General features: G+C 38.6%; 3 protein-coding genes across 5 annotated transcripts; 2 read left to right on the top strand and 1 right to left on the bottom strand.

The window, feature by feature from the left end:
* Positions 1–251: 251 nt before the first annotated feature.
* On the bottom strand, positions 252–3,801 carry LOC117823365 (neurofilament heavy polypeptide-like). 2 transcript variants are annotated; one of them, XM_034698540.1, is made up of 5 exons: positions 3,202–3,801; positions 1,722–1,776; positions 1,435–1,549; positions 999–1,341; positions 252–923 (listed from the first exon to the last, which is right to left on the bottom strand). In XM_034698540.1, exons 1-5 carry the CDS (start codon positions 3,493–3,495, stop codon positions 822–824), a joined length of 909 nt encoding a protein of 302 aa, XP_034554431.1. In that variant the 5' UTR covers positions 3,496–3,801; the 3' UTR covers positions 252–821. The 2 variants fall into 2 exon arrangements, with proteins under 2 accessions (XP_034554431.1, XP_034554430.1); XM_034698539.1 differs by having other exon boundaries at positions 252–1,341; positions 3,202–3,800.
* Positions 3,802–4,874: 1,073 nt separating this feature from the next.
* Positions 4,875–7,051, top strand: si:dkey-87o1.2 (uncharacterized protein LOC796684 homolog). The gene is made up of 4 exons (XM_034698163.1): positions 4,875–5,386; positions 5,622–5,676; positions 6,403–6,520; positions 6,713–7,051. Exons 1-4 carry the CDS (start codon positions 5,090–5,092, stop codon positions 6,744–6,746), a joined length of 504 nt encoding a protein of 167 aa, XP_034554054.1. The 5' UTR covers positions 4,875–5,089; the 3' UTR covers positions 6,747–7,051.
* A 2,569-nt stretch (positions 7,052–9,620) lies between these two features.
* them4 (thioesterase superfamily member 4) lies at positions 9,621–18,258 on the top strand. 2 transcript variants are annotated; one of them, XM_034698455.1, is made up of 6 exons: positions 9,621–10,031; positions 15,910–16,093; positions 16,679–16,841; positions 17,169–17,276; positions 17,852–17,976; positions 18,083–18,258. In XM_034698455.1, the coding sequence occupies exons 1-6, from the start codon at positions 9,906–9,908 to the stop codon at positions 18,127–18,129; spliced, it is 753 nt and encodes a 250-aa protein (XP_034554346.1). In that variant the 5' UTR covers positions 9,621–9,905; the 3' UTR covers positions 18,130–18,258. The 2 variants fall into 2 exon arrangements, with proteins under 2 accessions (XP_034554346.1, XP_034554345.1); XM_034698454.1 differs by lacking the exon at positions 9,621–10,031 and adding an exon at positions 10,103–10,123.
* The last annotated feature ends 4,433 nt before the right edge of the window (positions 18,259–22,691 follow it).

Here is a 22,691-nt window from a genome sequence, read left to right as displayed (position 1 = left end):
TAGACAACAGCCTCTGTACATGGCATTTCAAGAAAAAGCTTGTAAACTTTTTTCATTATGCTGATAATACACCTAAGAGATACATTATCTATTGATGTGGCTACATGAAAACACAGTTAACATGTGTATTTTACTTGCATTGTAAATTAAATGGGCATATCTTGTATAAAGAGTCTATATACTTTTGATTCTTTGAGTGCATTCTGCTGATAAATGCAGAGATGTATATGCATATTGAATACTCATTACTGTTCATGTAACTGGAAAAGATTCTTTATTTGAGTTTAACATTAAAGTACATTATGCGCTAAATGTTGTGCACGTTGTGCCACATGCTGCTCGTTCTTTTAAAATAAAGTTGATTCACAGCTCTGTTCTTGTTTTATTAGTCCCATAAACCTTACTGATATGGCAGACAAACTTCCCCGTTGGACTATGATTATTGATTTGCACAACCAATGCGGATGAAGTCCAGATCCTGTCAAGCACAAAGTATTTGCATCGGGACACAACGTTTTTTGTTATAAAGCACTGTATACCAACATGTATACACACATAAAAGCAAACAAAAAACATGCAACCCACATCAAAATGTATCTTTGGTCTTTTTCATTTTCAGCATAAGTATAAATAACAAATTGCAATGAAATATTTGATACAACAACAGCAAAATATGCAGAGCACTACTTTTTATGGCTCCTACAGTGCATGTAACACGTGACATCGACCAAGTAAAAGTGTTGGACCCTGGTAGTGTACCAAATTTTTTTTTGTTTTTACAAATTAAGTTTTGCAAAGTGGGACACATATGTTGTAGTACTTCATCTTTTCTTAGGCGCCTCTGCTTTAGCCTCTACTTTAGGAGCCTCTGCTTTAGCCTCTTCTGGTTTAGGCTCCTCTGCTTTAGCCTCTACTTTAGGAGCCTCTGCTTTAGCCTCTTCTGGTTTAGGCGCCTCTGCTTTAGCCTCTTCTGGTTTAGGGACCTCTGCTTTAGGGGCCTCTGCTTTAGCCTCTTCTGGTTTAGGCGCCTCTGCTTTAGCCTCTTCTGGTTTAGGGACCTCTGCTTTAGGGGCCTCTGCTTTAGCCTCCTCTGGTTTCGGGGCCTCTGCTTTAGCTTCTTCTGGTTTGGCCTCCTCTTTAGGCGCCTCTGCTTTAGGGGCCTCTGCTTTAGGGGCCTCTGCTTTAGCCTCTTCTGGTTTAGGCGCCTCTGCTTTAGCCTCTTCTGGTTTAGGGGCCTCTGCTTTAGCCTCTTCTGGTTTCGGGGCCTCTGCTTTAGCCTCTTCTGGTTTAGGGGCTTCTGCCTTTGCTTCTTCTGGTTTAGCTTCACCCCCACACAGTTTTCTGAAGAGGAAGTCCCACAACAGTGTGAATGCTTATATCTCTTATCGTGAATGTATGAGTTTGCTCATAATTACTGTAAAGTAGTAACCCTACCTCGCTGCTTCAGCTTCTGGTTTCAAAAAGTTACATACTGCACTCCGGTCTGCTAGTTGCTTTTGCAGAGTTTCACTCTCAGTCAGCCAGTTGATTCTTTCCTTCTCTGTGGAAGCTGTAAGTTTAATCAGATGACATGTTGAATTCAACAAATGAAAACCAGGGTTAGGTATCTAGTATAGGTTAGATATAAATACATACACATTCAAAGAGGGAAAATCTAATTCATCATCAGCTAACGGATATTGAACCACTTTCAGCCACATGGCTCTTAAATGAGCAGTTACCTTTGACATCACTCAGTTCTTTCTCGACCAAATTCAGAACGTCCTTTTCAGATGTCTGCAAGTGGAAAACAAAAATTCACCAACACAAATAATGTTTTTTAGATAAATCTTCACAAAGACATTAGTATGTGATAACAGATATATAAACAACTGACTTTGATGCAGAAACTTTTGTCTTCTTTACATTTGAATATGTCTGTCATCAAAGTAGAATGATCTCCACATATTAGCTTTGACATTGAATTTACGTAAGTTACTCACTTTACATAATCAATCAATTTTATTTTTAAGTGAGGCTATAAGCAGAATAGAAAAGCCTTTATTTGTCATTGTCAGGTGTACAATGAAATTAGAAGCGCTGCTCCTGAAGGTGCATGAATTCAAGCAGAATACAATATTTACCAAGCAGACACACAGGTTGATGTTTGTGTGTGTGTGTGTGTGTGTGTGTGTGTGTGTGTGTGTGTGTGTGTGTGTGTGTGTGTGTGTGTCTGTCTGTCTGTCTGTCTGTCTGTCTGTCTGTCTGTCTGTCTGCCTGTCTGTCTGTTAGATTTGTAGTGGCTGAAAGCCCAAGGTAATTCATGTAATTGGTCTGCAGAAAACTATTCTACCTATGTGGCTCTTTTCCCTGTGCTACTGCAAATTAGCCCGCAACCCCCAAAATATAGGTGCCAAAGACTCGTTTCCTGTGTTGTTATGAATTAACCTACTACAACTGATGCTTTTAACAATTAACTGCTCACTGAACCTAAACATAGGAGTCAACTGTCAAAAAGAAAGGCAGAAAACTCAATACATTTTCAATTTTCAAGGTTTTATTTCAAGTAGAGCTACTATTTTTGTTGATATTTTTTGCTAAAATGGGTAAAATGTATTATTTATAAATAACTTTAAAAACAAAAACAATTTTTGTGGCACTGTGGCAGGATGTGATTGATTATATTATGTATTAATAAGAAAGCTGTTTTGCTCTTTTTAAAAAAAAAATTTGAATAGCACTGATAGGCCCTGCCTGTAGTTCTTTGGAATTGAGTGGTTGATTATTATAAAGGAGATAGGCACAGGACGTCAAAGAGGTGGCTGTAGCCATATAACATGGCAGCTAAATTCATGTATTATCATACATTTATATGATCAATGACGTTTATACGTGGCATACAGTAGGCATAATAGTCCTATTCTGGAAATGCAGGGCGAGCCTGCATTTCTTGCAGGTGCTGATGGCTCATAGCCAGGTGGAACAGGTTTATGTTACATCTTTCGCTCACTGCTGACGTGACGCGTCGAGTCAGGAAGAGATTTCAGTGCGAACAATTGAGTGGCTTCAGTCAGACAGACTATTAAAATAAAGTGATTATTTTTAAATGACTAAATAGGTCAAATTCATCCCCTGATAGGCACCTTTTAGCTGGAACAATCTCAATATATTACTAAATCAAACTTAACTTTAACATTGTCTTCCTCTGTAATATTCACTAACCTTGCTGGTGAGACAGGTGTCCGACTCTCCCTTAGCTACGTCTGCTTTTGACTGGAGCTGGTTTACTTCTCCCTCCAGTGTTTTGCTGTCTGTTTCAGCAGTCTCAAGCTCGTGCTGCTTCGCTGTCTTGTCGTTCTGGTACTCTCTCAGCACATCGTAGGTCACCCGCAGTTTGATCTCCTGAAACCTGTTCCTTCTCTCCTCCTTGGCGCTATCCTTTTTCCGCATTTGCATCAACCCCACCGTAATGACAGATACGGCTGCAGCCAGCGGCAGGAGCAGTTGCACCTTCATGCTTTTACAGGACCCGTGAACCCTCTTAGTGGTCGATAATTTGTCCAGGCGTATAATAATTATAATTCTTCGTACAGGTGTCACAGCACGGTTTCCTTTGCTTCCATGTAGGAATCAGAGTCAGCAGGTCACAGGCTGAACACAAAGGAGCTTCACGACTCTCCCCTGGTTACACTGTGTTTGCTGAACTCAAAGTCAATCAAGGAAGCAGGCTGCCTCACCTGTGCCTCTGGATTGAACATTGATTCATGTGTGTCAGTCAGGTCTGAGCTGCAGCATTCTCCTGGTCTGTTAGTGGAAACACGCCCTCTTCCTGCATGACACCTGCAGAGACAGGCAGCCCCTTTATCCTCATCTTTAAACTAGATTACCCTATACATCAGTCAAATCTAACTTGGTATTATAAGACATTGATTTTTGTGTAATGACAGAGTACAAGCTGGAACTGTAAAAAGCAAAAGTAACTACATGCTAAGCTTTTATCTAGGCCTAGCTGTTTTGAACACTAGGCTTACAACTCAACATTTTTTGACCTGTTGACTAGTCTATATGAATATTAGGTTACATTCTAAAGATATGATAAGATAAGAGAGTCCTTTACTCGTCCCACAATGGGGAAATGCAAGTGTCACAATAACAAAGTAGACAGTGCAAAAAAATATAAAGCAAACAAGAGCCAATAAAATATCAATTATTAAAAAGTTATTAGCAATTAAAATGAAAATGAAAATGAAAGAGGTAAAAAATAAGCATATAAATTATTAGCTATAGAGTCTGACCAGCCTCATAATAATGTTAGGCTATTTTCATTAGTGGATACTGCTTCTCCTCAAAGAAAAAGGTTAAAATATAAGTCATGTATATAAAGTATTGCCAAAGTAAGCCGAAAAAACTCAACAACAGAGTGAACTCTTTGTGTTTTTGTGCTATGATCCTCAATTATCAATCTGAGATATTAGGATGATGTCAACTATAGCCTACATAATTGAGGATCATAGCACAAAAACACAGAGTTGGCTAGATTTATGTTAAAAATATACAATGTTGCTCTTTGTTTTAACCCACCTCTGTCTTGTGGATTTTGCAAGAACGTGATCAGGGTAATAAGACAACGTTTAATATACATTTGTGGTATAAAAAGTCACATCAGCTATGTAGAAAAAAACAAAAAAACATGCAAATCAAGTATCAATTTATTATAACAGGAAATGAGGAAGTTGAAAAACTGTTGTCAGAACATAGTCAAACTGAAAGAGCACATGTTCGGCCCAAATTTTAACAACGTGTAACAAGAAACAGACCAAAGGTTTCGGTGACATTTGCGAGCATGACTTAAATCCGGGTGAAGTGTTTACGTGTCTCCTGGAGACGAGGATGTAGTCTCCGGAGCCAACAGGTGGGTGGGAACGCCCTGCTTGTTGAGCAGGTAGAGCAGGTAGAGTAGGTTACAAGAACATCGCTAACACTCCGCAGAGGGAACGGAGCTGGAGAGGGGCAAACGTGCGCGGTTGGACAGACACCCGGAATGAGCAACAAGTGACCGTGCACAGCTTCTCTCCACGTTTAGATCCCCACTTTCCTTCAGTATCTCAAAATGAAGATCGCTGGTGTGTTGGCCATTGTGAGTTTGGTCGTCATGGTCGTCATTATTTTCCAGGCCGTGCACCAGGAGCTTCAAATGCGTAATGCGAAACTCCGCGTGGTGGAAAACTCAGAGGAGGTCAAGAGGAAAGAAGAAGCCATCCTCGAGGTGAAGACTAAACTAAAGACGCTGAAACAATCAATGAAAGACGTCAACGGAAAGATGGAAGAGCTGAAGAAGAAGAAGGAAGATTTAATATTGGCAACGAACAATTTCGGTCAAAGTCTGCAGACCTGTAACAACGAGAAGGCAAGACACTCACATTTTATAATTGTGCTTATCTCTTCACTGCTGCAAAGCCAGAACCCTAAAAAGTAATAAGTTCCATAAAAGTGTTGCTTTTCAGCATGCACACATTATCTAGTGCTCGATCTTGGCATCATGGGATCAACTTCCTCTTCCTCTTCCAAATACAAAAAACATTTCTCTGGTGATCCTACCTTTAATTCCCTGCCGACAAATACATTCACCTTTGTCCTTTTAGACAGATATTGTGAAGAAGAAGATAGACCTGACAAAGGTTGTTTCCGAACTCAAAGGTAAGGCTGTTTTCTTGTTGTCTTGTATGTGTCTTTTCTTCTGTTTATCAACTCTGCGCAGACATTTCAGTGTGATTCTGTAGGCCTATTATTATTGGCCCTTCCAAAACTTATATATAATGTGTGAGGACCCATAATGTGAATCTAGCTTAATACATCAGACTTCCTTTTAGCTTTTATTTGTCGGAGGATTTATTTATTTTGATGTGTTTTATTCAATTTAAACTGACATTTGCAAGTAATGTGACTAGATGTGACACACTAGTGCTATAGGCACAAGCAGACTGGCCTTGGTTTAATAATAAACTTTATTGCACTTTTCTAAACAGAGTTACAAAGTGCTTCACAGAAAGTAAACAATAATAATAATAATAAATATAATCCCAACCCTTTTTCATACACATATACACATATACATATGTACACACATGCACATACACACACACACACACACACACACACACACACACACACACACACACACACACACACACACACACACACACACACACACACACACAAACACATAATAACATGTTAGCAAGTTATGAAGTTTAAGTCACTGATTTGAGTACTGCTTATCCTGTCCTCTAAAGATAAAAACAGATATTTGCTGAACTTGAAGCTGCTTTTTAAACAAACCTCAACAATCAACACACTGTGATAAACATTGAAATCCCATTTTATTCACATGTTCTTCTCTGTTTTGCTCTGTCATTTCCCCAGCTGGCCACGAGGACTCTAAAAAGAAGGCTGAGGTGGAAATTCAGAGCTTGAAACAACAAATCCTGGATAGAGACAAAGCTATTTGTGCCTTTGCAGATACAACCAAGGAGGAAGCACGGTAAGATAGCAGAATCAGAAAAAGAGCAATGATTTAGCTCAAACAATCAGGACATCAGAGAGCCCAAGGCCTTGAATTTGTAACGATATAAACTTACCACTACCATTACCCTATTGAGAGAGATAATATTTATGGTTGAGAGAACATTAGGGCTCTAAAGTAATTTTTTTTCTCCTTTCTGATTTTTTCCAGGAAGCTGTGTGGAATCTCTGCATCTGTAAAATAAAGCCAATTCTGGATTACTCAACAGGCATGGGGATATTTTAATTAATTACTGATGTGGTGTGAGTGCATTTTGTTCATGATAAGTAATGAAACTTTATTCAAAAAACGGAATGTACATCAAATTGCATATACATGGGGGAGTGAAGTCTTGTTGCATATCATTTTGAAGTTTAATTTAATATTTTTTTACACTGTGTTTAACACTGACTGGAGCTTGTGACTACATCCTTGACAAGTAAATGATCTTTGATATGTGAATGTGATTCCTAAAGAAATGGCTCCACTGATTAAACCAGTTGAACTACATCTATGTTGAGTCGGACAACCTGAATATACCTCTGCTGCCCTGCCCCCTGGTGAAACCTGAAAGACTACAGAGAAAAAAAGACACCAGACATCTGTTCAATGCTGTGGGGAAAGGAATTTGTTAATCAAATAGACTGAATGGAGTGGAACAATATGCTTTTGCTCTGTGGAAATGTCTCTTTCTCTTGTGAGTTGAGTATAAAAAAAGGTCAACTTAGTGTAATATAGACATATTAAATTATTAAAGACATAATAATCCAAACGTCTAGATGATCTCCAGCTCTCTGGGGTTCTCTAACTAAGGAGATATTATGTGAGGCTTACGACGCTTAAACTGCATATTGTTGCCTACCAATTAGAAACCCTCTGGTGAAAGTTAACAGTTCATTAGCACGAGTCTCTACCTCCCCCTAGTGAGGAACCATAGATTAAGAATGATGGTATCAATGCAGCTTTAAACAATTGGAACAACTCAGTGTAACCATCGTGTCCTATTCAGTCTCTTAAATTCCAACCACAAACTCAAAATTTCAGTGTGTTTGAATCCATTCTGTTTTTTAAAATCTGGGGCAAGTGTCAGTTCAGATGAACAACAAACCATGATTTATCTTGTTTGATATTTTCAGATCAATTAGATTCCAAGAAGACCAAGCACTCAAGCTATCTTAAAAAATGTTTCCAATTAGTGACTTTACAAATGTGTAAGATTCCTAGCATATTTAGGAATTTAAATAAAATCATAATAATAGTTGTCATTGAATCTAAAGGATGTGGTTCATATGTTTTTCTATATGTATGTAAAACTGTAAAAACTTTGAACATCATAGTGGGGGGAAAAGTGTGACTGACTACCTAGGGCCCAAGTGGGGAGGGGGGCCTTTCATGGGCCTGAAATCAAATGTGTTTTCTACTACGCTTTTCTTTTGTTTTGTTATAACTGCAATAAGATAACTAAAATTGTCTGAATAAATAAACAAACATTTAGAATTCCTTTCTGGAAAAAAGGGGAGTCTCTCCCGGTCGACTAGATTGATCTGCTCTGTGAGATGTCCATCTCATGCCTAAAGTGGGGAATTGTCATATTTTCATAGCATCAAGTGTGGCTGAATCTGATTGAAAGTAAACTGTAGGTTTTTATTTTACTTCATGAGTTTGATTATACCAAATAATGCCCCATTATTGTTAATCAACAAGTCACTTGGCTTCAAATAATCTTGTTTAAAGAGGTGGACAGTCTGAAGATCAATATTGTGCAGTTACATTTGGAGAAATAAAAATAATAATAATATTGATATGTAGCAGATTTGAGTCAGTTAAACCAGGATAGTTTTAAGCATATATTTTTGTTTAATGCAAATAAACCAGTATTATAGCAGCAATGTTATATTTTGTAGGGTTGGCTGTGGTGATGGGTCCCACTGAGATATCTTTTCAGGGGGAGCAGAATTCCTGGTGACGCCTCTGTAGACTATTTAGCAGGCGTTCTACCCTTTGGTTCTGCCAATTCAATTTCAATTCAATTTGCTTTATTGACATGAACAAAGACATGTTGTTGCCAAAGCACATAAAATTCATACACATACATTACATTACATATATATTCATTACATATTTTATACACATTGAAAGAATGGTGTCACCCATACAGCATATCTCAATGTCCTCACTTGATGTGGTATGCTCATAAAACCTTCACCTAAAACCAAATATTATGGGATGGTGCGTGACAGGCCGACACATATTTAGCACAAACAGGAGCTGCTGACCCTTCCCCCAGGAGAACTGACAGTTTCTCTTCTGGGGTTAATGTTGGGAAGTTTGGTACCATTTTAGTAATTTCCCTGTAGTGGGAATCTCTTAGTAAAGAGAACTTGCTGCAGTGGAGGAGAAAGTGCATCTCTGTCTCTATGTCCACTGTAGAGCAGTGAGCACATAGATGCTCCTCTCTGGGCAGCCATGTCTGCCTGTGTTTCCCTGTCTCTACAGCTAGCTGGTGGTCACTCAGCATGTATTTGGTCAGGATACATATTTGTTTTGTATCTCTGACACTGTACAGATATTCAGATAATTTATAACCACGGTTTAGGGTCAAATAACAATTCATTCTACTTTGGGTCTTTGTTTGGTTTCTCCAGTGTTCTAAATACAGATCTTTGGAGTGCTTCATGATGAGTTTCATTTGGTTGTGTTTTGGATCAGTGCTGACTGGAGTCTGGCTGATTAGCTTCCTCACCAGCTGACTAAGGGGACAGTTTTCAGGGTTCAGCTCTTGGGTTTTTAGTGCTTTATATTGAAGTGAGTCTTTTGGGCTTAAATTTAGATGTGTCCAAATTTGATTGCCCGTTTCTAAAAGTTTAACACAAATGGGAAAAGTCCCAGTTCTGCTCGGCAGGCGTTATTTTGAGTTTTTCTTTGAACATGTAGAATTCTTCTACAGAATTCAGTATGGGGAGCCTCTATTGGGTGTTTGTCCCTACCCTTATCTTGAATATTCACAGCATTACTTGTGTTCAGTCATCCTCTACCAATCACAGTGCAAGCTGTAAGTCACATGACCAAATGACGCTGTGGTAGGTTCTCCGCGTGCCGGAAGTTGACAGTCACCGATCAGAAGACACCTGAAAGTCATCAGCGTAACATTCCCAGGGAGTCGCAAAAGGACGTGATATCGTTTTCGGAGATAACGTGACATATTAACAGAAGTTATTTCATTAGTTAAATTGTGACGGTGCTAGCTAGAATAACCGGTGGACCACTAGTGAAACGCTCGCTTCGGTGACATCAGTGATCGTATCAACATTCAGGCGGCTCGGTTAAAAACGGTTATTATCAGCATCTAGAGAAAAGTACAGACATGGCAAGGGGCCTCGGTAGAGTATTCAGCGGCCTTAAACGTCTCGTCACACTCTCTGTCATGTGGTCCATGAAACATCCGATATACAGCGTTTCATCAAGAACCCCCCCCGTACGGAGCATGGCGGTAAGTGCACTGACATGTTGATGTGTTCAAAAGGAGCTTTCTGCTTTTATCCAGATGATTCTCTGTTCAGTCATGGGTTTAGTGAAATGACGGTGAGTGCGTTGCCTTTCAAAAATGGTGTAACAGTCAATTCATGTTGCTAACATTTTGTTTTCATGTGCACACCTCCCTTACTTAGTCGAGATGGGATATATGGCTCTTTGAAGGGAACTGGATCTTGAGGAGCCGTCCCTTTCAAAGAGCCGTTCAAAAGACTGGCTTTTTGGCTCAGTGTTATATTTATATATTTTTTTAGAAATCAACAAGGGGTAACTCGTTTTTATCAAGGAAACAATCACTGATAAGACATGATTTGTATGTGATCTGCAAACTTTCTTTTGAAGCACACATTAACACACTACTCACTAAGGTCAAATCCTGTATTGGTTTTCTTTTTCACAACAAATCCTCCTTCACACACTCTGCTAAACAGCTTCTGGCTGGCATAGCCTACTGCTTCCAACACTCTCCTTCACAAACTGGATGTAATTTACCACACTGCTATCTGTTTTGTCACTGGAGCCCCATTCACCACTCACCACAGTCACCTGTGCTCTCAGCTGAACTGGCCCTCACTCCACTCTCGCAGACAAACACACTGGTCTCTTTTCATTTACAAATCCCTCACTGGTAAATATCTACAGTCACTAATCAAACTTCAGAGCACAAACCGTAGCCTGCGCTCAAGTAGCCTTATCAAACTCATCCCACCCAAAGCCCGGACCTCCTTTGGTCGCACCTCCTTCCAGTTTTCCGCTGAAAACGACTGGAATCACCTACAACAATCCCTAAAGCTGACCTCTCTCATCCCACTCACCACTTTCAGAAACCTAATACACCCCAAAACTCAACATCACTGCACTTGCTTTTAAATTGCTTTTAAGTTGTTCACTGCTGTCATATTTTTGTATTGTTCTGTCTCTAGGTTTCTCTGTATGTCCTCTCTGTTTTTTGTTTTGTCTTTTATTTATTGTCATGCCACCTGTGTTGCCTTCTCTCCCAGGTCGTTATTGCAAATGAGAATTGGTTCTCAATTAACTCACCTGGTTAAATAAAGGTTAAATAAATAAAATAAAATAAATCATGTAGAACTTGATCAAGGATAAATAACATAACAGTACACAGGCAGGAGAGTGCCGTGCAATGCCAAGTCAGCTCTCCCAGACAAATCCCCAGGCATGTACCTTTATTCCACCAAAGACGACACTAGAGTTAGATAACCATATTTTATAATAGGAAACAAAACAATTGAGAAGAAGAGCTGTGCTCTAGTCTGGAGACAGTAAGTCAGTCACAACACAGATAAAGACAGAAATGGGGGGAGAGACCTTGATTACTACACTGACCATGTCTCGTCTATCCCCCCAGTAGCCACAACTGACATAGGAGAAGTTACTCTGCCCCTGACACTTAGACTGGAAGAATACAAGAGTTAAACATTCTTACATACACTGAAAATTCCACGACAGTGTCAGAATAATTCAGATTTACACATCCATATTGGTGGGAATTATTCTGAAATATTGATTATAATTTCATTTGACGTTCTAAACATTCCATAAGATGGTGCCATATCCCCATGCTTTGACAGTGAGATCACTATTTTGAATTTTCCCTCACCTAAAAAACTTTGTGGCACTATAAAAACTACGCAGGCTACAGATAACTTCCATACAAAACAACTTTACTGTAAAATTTTCCACATTAGAACATTTTAGCAATACAGAAAACACAGTGAGAGCCATTATCCACAAATGGAGAAAGCTTGGAACAGTGGTGAACCTTCCCAGGAGTGGCCTGCCTACCAAAATGACTCCAAGAGCACAGCGACGACTCATCCAGGTTACAAAAGAACCCAGAACAACTTCTAAAGAACTGCAGGCCTCACTTGCCTCTGTTCAGGTCAGTGTCCATGATTCCACAATAAGAAAGAGATCGGGCAGAAACAGCATCCATGGGAGAGTTCAAAGGTGAAAACCACTGCTGACCAAAAAGAACACAAAGGCTTGTCTTACATATCCCCATGCTTCGACAGTGAGATCTCTATTTTGAATTTTCCCTCACCTAAAAATCTTTGTGGCACTATAAAAACTACGCAGGCTTCAGATAACTTCCATGCAAAACAACTTTACTGTAAAATTTTCCACACATGAACATTTTAACAATACAGAAAACAATATAAAAATAATAAATATATATGTGTATATTAAGGATAGCAGGAAGGAGGGTTAGTTGTGCTGCATAATCCTTTGCTCATTTTAATGTGTGCTGTATGTTTTGTGAATGGAATTATAAATGGTGTGCAAAACGCACTATATTGTGCTGCAGTTTTGACAAGTCTGGGCACTTCATCGGGTGTATCTGTCAGAATTGTTTTTTGTTTGTTTTTGAGGTTTTAGATTTCAATAGTGTTAAACTGGAGTGCAATACAGTTGAATATCTCTGCTAATGATTTGCCTTCGCTGACAGTGAACAAGGAGTGGGTCAATATTGGAAACCAATTCCAATATGATGAAGAGCAGTACAGAAACGCCACTAAAAAATATCAACCTCAGCTGCCTTAACAATGGTGTTTATTATATTATTTATTATTGCAGTTGTGGCACCAGTGAGCACAATAGTACAGAACAGATGCTTTATTGGGTTTTTACTTGACTAAAATGCTTCAGAAAGGCTAAAAAAAACCAACTGGGTGTGTTGCAGACCTTCAAGGAAAGGTCAAAGGCTTGACCATATAAGGGAAACATTGACAGAGTCAAGTATGTAAATCAGCAACAGTTGTACTTAAGAGTGTTGAATGAGCGTTAGTGCGGTAAACAAAGAAAATAAATAGAGGAAAAACTATAACCTGAAATAAACAAACAAACCATACAACTTGGGGGAAGAGATAATTTGACTGACTCCACCAGAATATAAAGGTGAAGAGCAGCAGACACAGGTGGTACTGAGTGAGTGGTACACTTCTCTCCTAAAAAAGAAAGACAACCCAAATAAGAGCCTTTGTGTTCTTTTTGGTCAGCAGTGTTTTTCGCCTTGGAATTGTGGGGTTTGGATAACTTTTTTCCCTTTAAAAATAAAATCATCATTTAAAAACTGCATTTAATGTTCACTCTGGTTATATATGTCTAATATTAAAATTTGTTTGATGATCTGAAACATTTCAGTGTGAAAAAAAGTGCAATAATATGAGAAATCAGGAAGAGGGCAAATACTTTTTCACAGCACTGTATGTATGAGTATGAGTTTTTCAGGTACACCTCTCAAATCATTAAGATACATAGATTGTATTGACAGTGATTGAGAGAAAAGTTGAGAGAAAGTTACTTTATATGTTCTGAATCAATATCAAATTGTCTGTTAAGTGATTTTTAATGTGCGTTGCAACCTGTGACATCAGAAGGTTCAGAATGTCGCCAAGGTTGAAAGACCATAAGGTAACTCAAATCCTTGAGAAGGGAGATAGTTAAGTAGAGCCCTAATTTTTGTTCCCTGTTACACCCCTCTTCAGTTCTTATTTGTGTTGTCTTTCTTTTTTAGGAGAGAAGTGTACCACTCACTCAGTACCACCTGTGTCTGCTGCTCTTCACCTTTATATTCTGGTGGACTCAGTCAAATTATCTCTTCCCCCAAGTTGTATGGTTTGTTTGTTTATTTCAGGTTATAGTTTTTCCTCTATTTATTTTCTTTGTTTACCGCACTAATGCTCATTCAACACACTTAAGTACAACTGTTGCTGATTTACATACTTGACTCTGTCAATGTTTCCCTAATATGGTCAAGCCTTTGACCTTTCCTTGAAGGTCTGCAACACACCCAGTTGTTTTTTTTAGCCTTTCTGAAGCATTTTAGTCAAGTAAAAACCCAATAAAGCATCTGTTCTGTACTATTGTGCTCACTGGCGCCACAACTGCAATAATAAATAATATAATAAACACCATTGTTAAGGCAGCTGAGGTTGATATTTTTTAGTGGCGTTTCTGTACTGCTCTTCATCATATTGAAATTGGTTTCCAATATTGACCCACGTTTTGTTCACTGTCAGGGAAGGCAAATCATTAGCAGAGATATTCAACTGTATTGCACTCCAGTTTAACACTATTGAAATCTAAAACCTCAAAAACAAACAAAAAACAATTCTGACAGATACACCCAATGAAGTGCCCAGACTTGTCAAAACTGCAGCACAATATAGTGCGTTTTGCACACCGTTTATAATTCCATTCACGAAACATACAGCACACATTAAAATGAGCAAAGGATTATGCAGCACAACCAACCCTCCTTCCTGCTATACTTAATATACACATATATATTTATTATTTTTAAGGCTTGTCTTACATTCACCAGAAAACATCTTGATGATCCCGAGACTTCTGGGAAAACATTCTGTAGACTGACGAGACAAAAGTTGAACTTCTTGTGCGTCCCGTTACATCTGGCGTAAAACCAACACAGCATTTGATAAAAAGAACGTCATACCAACAGTCAAACAAGTGGTGGTGGTAGAGTGATGTTCTGGGGCTGCTTTGCTGCGTCTGGACCTGGACGACTTGCTGTAATAGATGGAACCATGAATTCTGCTCTCTACCAAAAAAAATACTGAAGGAGAATCTCCAGCCATCAGTTCGAGACCTCAAGCTTAAGAGCACTTGGGTTATGCAGCAGGACAATGATCCAAAACACACCAGCAAGTCCACCTCTGAATGGCTTAAAAAAACAAAATGAAGGTTTTGGAGTGGCCTAGTCGAAGTCCGGACTTGAATCTGATTGAGATGCTGTGGTATGACCTTAAACAGGCCGTTTATGCTTGAAAACCCTCCAGTGTGGCTGAATTAAAACAATTCTGTAAAGAAGAGTTAGCCAAAACTCCTCCAGAGCGATGTAAAAGACTCATCACCAGTTATCTCAAACTCTTGATTGCAGTTATTTCCTCCAAGGATGGCACAACCAGTTATTAGGTTTAGGGGGCAATTACTTTGTCACATAGGGCCAGGTGAGTTTGGATAACTTTTGTCCCTTTAAAAAATAACATCATGATTTAAAAACTGCATTTAATGTTTACTCTGGTTATCTTTGTCTAATATTAAAATTTGTGTGAATTGAGTGTGAAAATGTGCAAAATCAGGAAGGGGGTAAATACTTTTTCACAGCACTGTACATATAATGTGAAATATACAATGCATAGAATGAAACAGAAATGGAATTGGCTGTCTTTGGTGGAAGCTTTGGTGGTCCATAGTCTCGTCACCTCCCGTATTGACTACTGTAATTCACTCCTCTTCAGTGTCCCTCACAAATCCCTCCATAAACTCCAGCTGGTCCAAAACTCTGCAGCCCGCATCATTACCAGAACCCCCTCCTTTCGCCACATCACCCCTGTCCTCCAGCAGCTTCACTGGCTCCCGGTCAAATTCAGAATCCCATTCAAAATCCTCCTGTACACATTTAAGGCCATTCACAACCTCGCCCCCCCTGTATCTGTCTGATCTCCTCCACATTGTCACCCCCTCTCGCTTCCTCAGGTCTTTCTCCTCCCTCCACCTCTCTGTACCCCCTGGGCGTCTCAGCACAATGTGGAGCAGAGCTTTCAGTCGCTCTGCTCCCCAACTCTGGAACTCCGAAACTCTGACTCACTTCCCCTATTCAAATCAAAACTCAAAACTCATCTGTTTCAAACTGCATTCCCTGTCTAACTTCACTGCCTCATTTTAACTTGGTGTTACCCTGCTTGTTTTTATTTATTTTATCACCTTGTTTTATTTTTTCTGTAAAGTGACCATGAGTGTTTAGAAAGGCACTTCTAAATAAAATGTATTATTATTATTTCCCTGTTCTGCAGCTGCTGCCGTTGCCCTGTTCTAAGATTCAGGACTTCAGCCTGCCAAACTCCACATGGAATTCAGAAATGCTGCAGTTGTACAAGCATTATAACAGCCTGTGTGAGGTGGAGACAGAGGGAGGGGAGAAGGAAGGGCAGTGGAAGAAGATACCCGGGTACAACCGCCTTCTTAAGTATGCCACAGGTAAAAGTTCAGACTTTGTGTGTTCTTCGTCTTCCTTCGTTCAGAGAAAGTAGTGTGATTGCAATACTCAAGGGGTCAGCTCGGCTACAAATCGACGTCACGAGGCGAGCAGATCCTGATTGTGAGTGATCAGACTCAAGTGGACCACTAATTCAGGACTGGGTGGGCTTATTTCACATTATGTGAGTGAGTTAATACTCCAGACACCACGTGTATGTGCAAAAGACTGAAAAAGTTTGTTTTTCATGATATGTCCCATTTAATCAGTGACAGTTTTGTATTCAGGAGAAACATGTTGTAAATACAGGTATTTTGTAAAGATGGAGAACAGCACATAGACATAGAAATAGGTGAGTTCGATCTAATATGCACTCTTTTTTTATTATTATTATTTTTAATCACACTTCAAATCATATCGCAGTGTTGAACCATGTCATCTCACATGGCATACTTTTTCCCGTCATGCAGGCCTACAGAAATGTATCACTCCGGCTCTTCAGCTTGTAATTCATTTTCAGTACACAGTGAAATATTGGTTAAAAAAGAGACTGGTTATGACTTGTTCTTGTGCTTTTGTTTCATTAGGTGGAGTGTATCTAAGTAAGATCATCCAGTCAAAAGCTCGCCTTTTTACCCGGAACATCAATGAACCAGGGGCCGGATTTGAGTATGTGTTGTTCGTTAACCGTGAGGAGCAGAAGTGTGTGGGCATTTGGCAGTGTGGACACCTGCTAGAGGGACCACCAGGGTAAGACCACTGCTGCTGTACAAGATTGAGATGTCTTTGCTTGTTTGTCCATACATATTGTCTTTACTTTACAGCATTGTGTACTGTTTACGATACAGTAATAAACAGCAACTTTAACTGATTTGTGGATTGAAAGGTTTTAAACAAAATGTTTGTTTTTGTTTTTGAAGGACTCCCCTGCTCATACACCATCAGCTTTACAATATGAATACAATACAATTTGAATGCATTACTTAATAGCATTACTCAATTACTTATACTAATCTTAAACATTTGGATTACACCTAACTAAACTTAATGTGTTTTTTATACTGTGTGTGTTTCCAGGCATGTCCATGGGGGGGCAATAGCCACCATGATTGATACTGTAACAGGGTGTGTTGCTTCTCTCACTGGAGCTGTTATGACGGCCAACCTTAACATCAACTACCGCAGGTACAGTAGACATGTATTCACTGTGGATATGAAGTTAATTTGCTGATTCAATAGATTTGTATTTTGTGACACAAAGTTGTTACCTTTACAAATATTTTTACCTAATTAAAAAAAACTCTCAGAAATGTGAAATTTCTCACTGTTAATGCTATTTTTTTAATGATCTTATATTGTGATAGACTATTGTTTTTTGTACATTTTGAAGACAGTCTTTTGAATATTCTACCTTGAAGTCACTATTTAATCTGAGAGTATTAGGTAACTAAGGTAATGTAGAATACATTTTGCCATGTGCAGGGCCTTTGGGAGTATTACATGCACAGTTCAGTTGATGCAGCATCCCTGCAGTAAAGAAAAGACACAAAGATGTCATCCAGCTCTTGATTTTTAGCATTGCAGAGTTCATTGACATGTTGCTCTCACTCACTTTCTGCAAGCAGTCAAAGATTATAGGCACATTTAATTGCCTCCTCTAATTAGACAGAAGTGCTTTCGGTGAGTGAACAGCCTATTAATATGAGACTGTGATCATACGTTGTGAGTTTTTCCTCTAACAAACATGTCTCATCCAAAAGCCCCATCCAGCTGGGCACCACAGTGGTGATCGAAACGGTTGTGGAAAAGATAGAAGGCAGAAAAAAGTTTATTTTGTGTAAAGTGACGAGCCCTGATGGCACGAAACTGCACACAGACGCAACAGGTAACAATTTTACACACACCCCTGCACATTGAAACATGTCAAAGCTTGTTTGAGCCACATCTCTGCACCCTCTGTATTGTCACCATCGTGTTTGCTTTTCATTCAGCACTGTTCCTGTCAATCGATATCAACAAGCTACTACTGGGAAGGTGACATGAACACAGCTGCTGTCCACCTACCTGAATACTGTTGTCAAGATGAGGCCGCTGCGAATGTGTGTGTGTGTGAGAACATGTGAGTGTGTCATTATATGATCAATGATTTAAGAGATACCACTCTGAACATGACATTGTTGACTTTTTATTATTCTTGCATCTCTGCTTGCCAATATGTTACTACTAACTGTACAGTTTCTTATCGACTACCTCTGTATTACTAACACATCAACAGTAGGCTACATATCTAGCTGTTATTTATGAATCTACATTTTGCAGGGTATTTATTAGAACTTTGACAGTATTTATTACTTTTAACACAAAGGCCTTTTAGAAGTGAGCTCACAAGGTGCTGTACACAAATATTTAATATCCTCAAATGAAGACGACTATTGGTACTGTATGAATGAATACTTTTTGTGTCAGCAAATAAAACAGTTCACAACAAGAAATAAAAGTGTAATGTCTTCCTTTTTTACTCCATGTACTTATTGCGCAAGATATGTATTGTATTATCTATAGGGTTGAAGTTTCATTTAAATACTAAGTTTCTGTTTTACAGAGTTTTGCTCGCGCACTTATAACGAGTGACAAACTTTCAATCTGCAAACCCTAAAGTAACCGTGCCAGAGACTGGCGACCCTCACTGTCCCTGGAAGTGGTTAAAACTTTGCTCACAGCCCCATAAATTAATAGGCTGATCCAAAAACCTACATATTTTATTATAATTTTAATAAAGGCTAGAAGCAGAGAAGAAGTAATCTTCATGTTTAGACTGTAGCAGTAAGTGGAATTACAATATTTGATGATCAGTCACACAGTCTGCTAGACTGAGTTTCATACTGGCATAAAACCTAACATGCTTCATTTAGCTGGTCTGCAGAAAATTTGCCAACCAATATGAACATGTATCTGTGTTTCCTGTGCTGCCGTGATTACCCTGCTGCAAGTTATGGTGTCATTTATCTGTCATAATCCCCTCAGGAGTCCTGGGCAAAGAAATATCTTTATATTTTCTGAAACTTGGAGCTCATCTGAGCAGATTTGGCAGGCTTTGTAATAAACTAAAATAATTTTGACATCTTTATGACCCACAAAAGCAAATGACATATGAAGTATTTTATCCATATAGCAATGTTTCCTCTCAAAACCACTAGGTGTCAGATGAAGTGACTTCCAGCATGCTGCTTAAACCTTTTTTATTACATTTTCCAAAGTAAAGTTTCAAATTGAGTGAGAAATCAATACTTACACAGGGATCAAATCTGCAAAGAGATAAGATGTGCCCCTTTGTCTACATGGGGAACCAAAATCAACTGAAAGTTACTTCGAGGAGCTTTAATTAGAGCTGTAACCCTGGTGAATGGGTTCAAACAAGAAGATTGAGTTTTTGTCACTCTTCAGCTGAAAGGACCAACTATCTGAGTTTGTCTCACCAACTTAGTCTGAGATTTTTGAGGTGTGCAACAATTTGAAAAAGAAACCATAACTGTCCACATCATAGAGACTCGTGCTTTTTGTACTGAGCTTAAATGCACTTGTGATCGACACTCAGAGCAGTGAGAGCATCAGTTTGGGTTATACACAGACAGTAATGTTATTTTTATGTTGGATTTGGGACACCTTCATGGGTTAAGTTGAGACCTTTCAGTCTACAGTGTAGGAAAAAATGTTGTGCACGGTTCTCTCCACACATTTTACATTTCATCGTCTGAATTTTCTTGACTAACCTTTGCTAACTTTGATGTTTTGTCAGTTCCCTGTTAGCCAGCGACTAAGTTACTTACAGCTCAAAGCTCTCCTGCTCTTAATTCAACATTGTTACATTCAAGAGAAATTATGTTCATTCAGTGTACAATCTGTCAGTCCTTACTATCACTCATGTTTTTTGTGTAGCATACCAAAAATCTCTGAATCATGCCTGTGATTAGTTTTTTTTTTTATTCAATCTGAATTCCTCACGCACAGTTTAAAACACAGCAAGGTGTGGATTACTGGTAGGTGCTGCTGAGCAATTTTAAATATTGGTTAAGAGTACCCTCAACCTGAAAGCTTTAAACTGTGTCTATATAGAGTTCTCACACAGTCTGGTCTGGTCTGGTATGTGGTTTTTGAGTGTGTGGGCTCATCACAGTGCAGGCCAGGTGATCTTCTCTGGGCCCCTCAAATCTTTAACCTCAGTAACGAGAGGATGGCAGTGCAACTTTAGTGTCATCTCTTTGGTGTGCATTTGTACAAGTTGTGTGTGCGTGTGTTTGGTATTTTTTCTTCTTCTACCCTGAAGGGTTATGTGGTCAAGTTGGGTTTGAGGAAACATTCGGGGGAGGGGGTAGTTTTTTAAGCTTCCAGTTAAAACCACCTCAGAGAGACATGTCCACTGCAGTACTTCAGGGCTTGACTTTGTCAGATAAAAGCTTGAAAGCTTGCAAAGATTTGTAGCACATATAATTTTTATCCTCAATCAAAGAGCGTTTCTGAATGTGGAAGCACCTCACAGGACAAAAAAAATTTAGTGCTGTGGCAAGTTTATGTTTTTGGGAGAAGAGAGGCCCAAAAAGAGTATCACTACAAGTTCATGTCTTCAACATAACGGACCTTTTGTTAAGTGTTGACAGAAACATGTCTTGCTCTATGAAGATTTATTTTGTGAATTTTGGTCAGGTAAAACAATCACTAAACAACTCTGGTTACCGGAATGTTTTCACTACTTTTAGATGAAATGTTTATTAAATAGTAATAAGGAAACAAAATGATGCATGACTGCTTTAGATTATTATTGACCCTACCAGCTGTAAATAATGCTTACCACTGAATTTATGCTACTACTGATAGAAGCTTTTAACTTATTTTATTCACTTTACCTCGTTGATGTTTTTTACTGTACTGCCTGACTTTGAGAGTGCTTGGTTGTGTATGGCACACACTGTATGTTGCTGGACACCTGAATTTCCCTGTTGGGGATGAATAAAGTATCTATCTGTCTATCTATCTATCTATCTATCTATCTATCTATCTATCTATCTATCTATCTATCTATCTATCTATCTATCTATCTATCTATCTATGCTGAACGTACAAAGTATACAACCTCTTACTTACAGTTGTGCTCATAAGTTTACATACCCTGGCAGAATTTATGTTTTTTTGGGTAGTTTCTGTTGTCATTATGATATTAAAAGAGTAAACACAGTTGTTTGACAATAAATGGCTTCACCCAACCACTAACCATGAGTGAAAAAAAAAGTTTTTCTCTTATCATTCATTTTCTCTTAAAAAAGGCCAAGAAAATCACAAATTTAGTAATAGCAAATGGTAAAAAAAAGAAACTACAATTACCACAAACATACATTTAAAAGCCTACTTATTTTTTTAAAAAATGGGAAAAGTACATATAATTTAAAGTATGAGAGTAATCATTCACACAGCAGAGCACCAATGTCAAAATTAATATTAAAGCTCCTGTCAGGAACTTTCTGTTTGTGGGGATTTTGGCGCTCCCTGTGGGCAAAGTGATGCCTCTAATCTCTGCTGTTCTTGTCCTGTACATACAAAGGTAGTGTTTTCTGCCCCACTAAAAAAAAGTCATCATGCTTTTCTTAACAATCATTGTCAATAACCCAGTCTGAATATTTGTTGTGGCAAAATACGCCTGCTGTCAATTGTCTAGTCTGAAAACAACCCCCCCTCCATGGTGGTTACAGGCATTAAAGTTACCATATATATTTATTAACCTTTATTTAGCCAGATAAAAACCCATTGAGATCAGGATCTCTTTCACAAGAGGCCAAGAGGTCAGCAGCACATGTCATAAAAATAGTTACACGAAAATGACGGTACAAGTTAGAACATACAAGTTATAGATGCATAGTGTTTTACAATAGGAGATATTGTCAGTTTTGTTGCTAACAGTCTTAGTTTGATAAACCATCTAAAAGCATCCGTTTTAATTTCTGTCTGTTTTATTATCAGCTAAAAACACCTCACAGGAAGTCCAATAAATGTTGTGACTGAATTATTAATGCATGAACTTATAGGAGCAATATTTTTCCTCCACATTTGGTAAAGTGTGGCGTTTTTAAATTTTCTCAGCATGTATACAGAGAATTCCAGTCTGTTTTAACCCTTCTGTTATGTTGTGGGTGAAATTGACCCTTTTTAAAGTCTGTTTTAGGCAATATATGCCTTCCAAACCAGCTAGATGCAGCATAAAAATCTGGGCAGCATGTGACAGAAGAGGTGTCATGTTAATTTATCAACATCACTTCATGAAAAATAAAAAAATAAAAATCTAAAATAAAAAAAACAAAAATCAATCTCATGTTAAACTATTATATTTAGAGCTTTCCAATGTGCATTTAAAAAAAAAGTTTTAACATTAATTAACAGCCTATAGGGAGGGATTTTGTCAAAGTATCCCACTAAGCTGGGAAGTTAAAGTCCAGACCTGTTCTGGAATTTAACGTCTTCTCCTTGGATTGTAGTTTCTCGATTAGACTGGTGGAAATTTGTGGCAGCAACATGGGATTATATTTCTCAACCGAGCACTACAAAGCAAAACCC

Source organism: Notolabrus celidotus, chromosome 12, assembly GCF_009762535.1.
Source record: "Notolabrus celidotus isolate fNotCel1 chromosome 12, fNotCel1.pri, whole genome shotgun sequence".
Lineage (NCBI taxonomy): Eukaryota > Metazoa > Chordata > Actinopteri > Labriformes > Labridae > Notolabrus > Notolabrus celidotus.
This window is presented reverse-complemented; position numbering and strand designations above follow the sequence as displayed.

Coding starts and splice junctions, on each gene's coding strand:
- LOC117823365 (XM_034698539.1), bottom strand. CDS start 3,495: ATGAAGGTGCAACTGCTCCTGCCGCTGGCTGCAGCCGTATCTGTCATT. Junction 1,777..3,201: donor ACACCTGTCTCACCAGCAAG/GTTAGTGAATAT, acceptor TTCCACTTGCAG/ACATCTGAAAAGGACGTTCT. Junction 1,550..1,721: donor AGAACTGAGTGATGTCAAAG/GTAACTGCTCAT, acceptor TTAAACTTACAG/CTTCCACAGAGAAGGAAAGA.
- them4 (XM_034698455.1), top strand. CDS start 9,906: ATGGCAAGGGGCCTCGGTAGAGTATTCAGCGGCCTTAAACGTCTCGTC. Junction 17,277..17,851: donor CTTAACATCAACTACCGCAG/GTACAGTAGACA, acceptor CTCATCCAAAAG/CCCCATCCAGCTGGGCACCA. Junction 17,977..18,082: donor ACTGCACACAGACGCAACAG/GTAACAATTTTA, acceptor CTTTTCATTCAG/CACTGTTCCTGTCAATCGAT.
- si:dkey-87o1.2 (XM_034698163.1), top strand. CDS start 5,090: ATGAAGATCGCTGGTGTGTTGGCCATTGTGAGTTTGGTCGTCATGGTC. Junction 5,387..5,621: donor AGACCTGTAACAACGAGAAG/GCAAGACACTCA, acceptor TTGTCCTTTTAG/ACAGATATTGTGAAGAAGAA. Junction 5,677..6,402: donor GGTTGTTTCCGAACTCAAAG/GTAAGGCTGTTT, acceptor TCATTTCCCCAG/CTGGCCACGAGGACTCTAAA.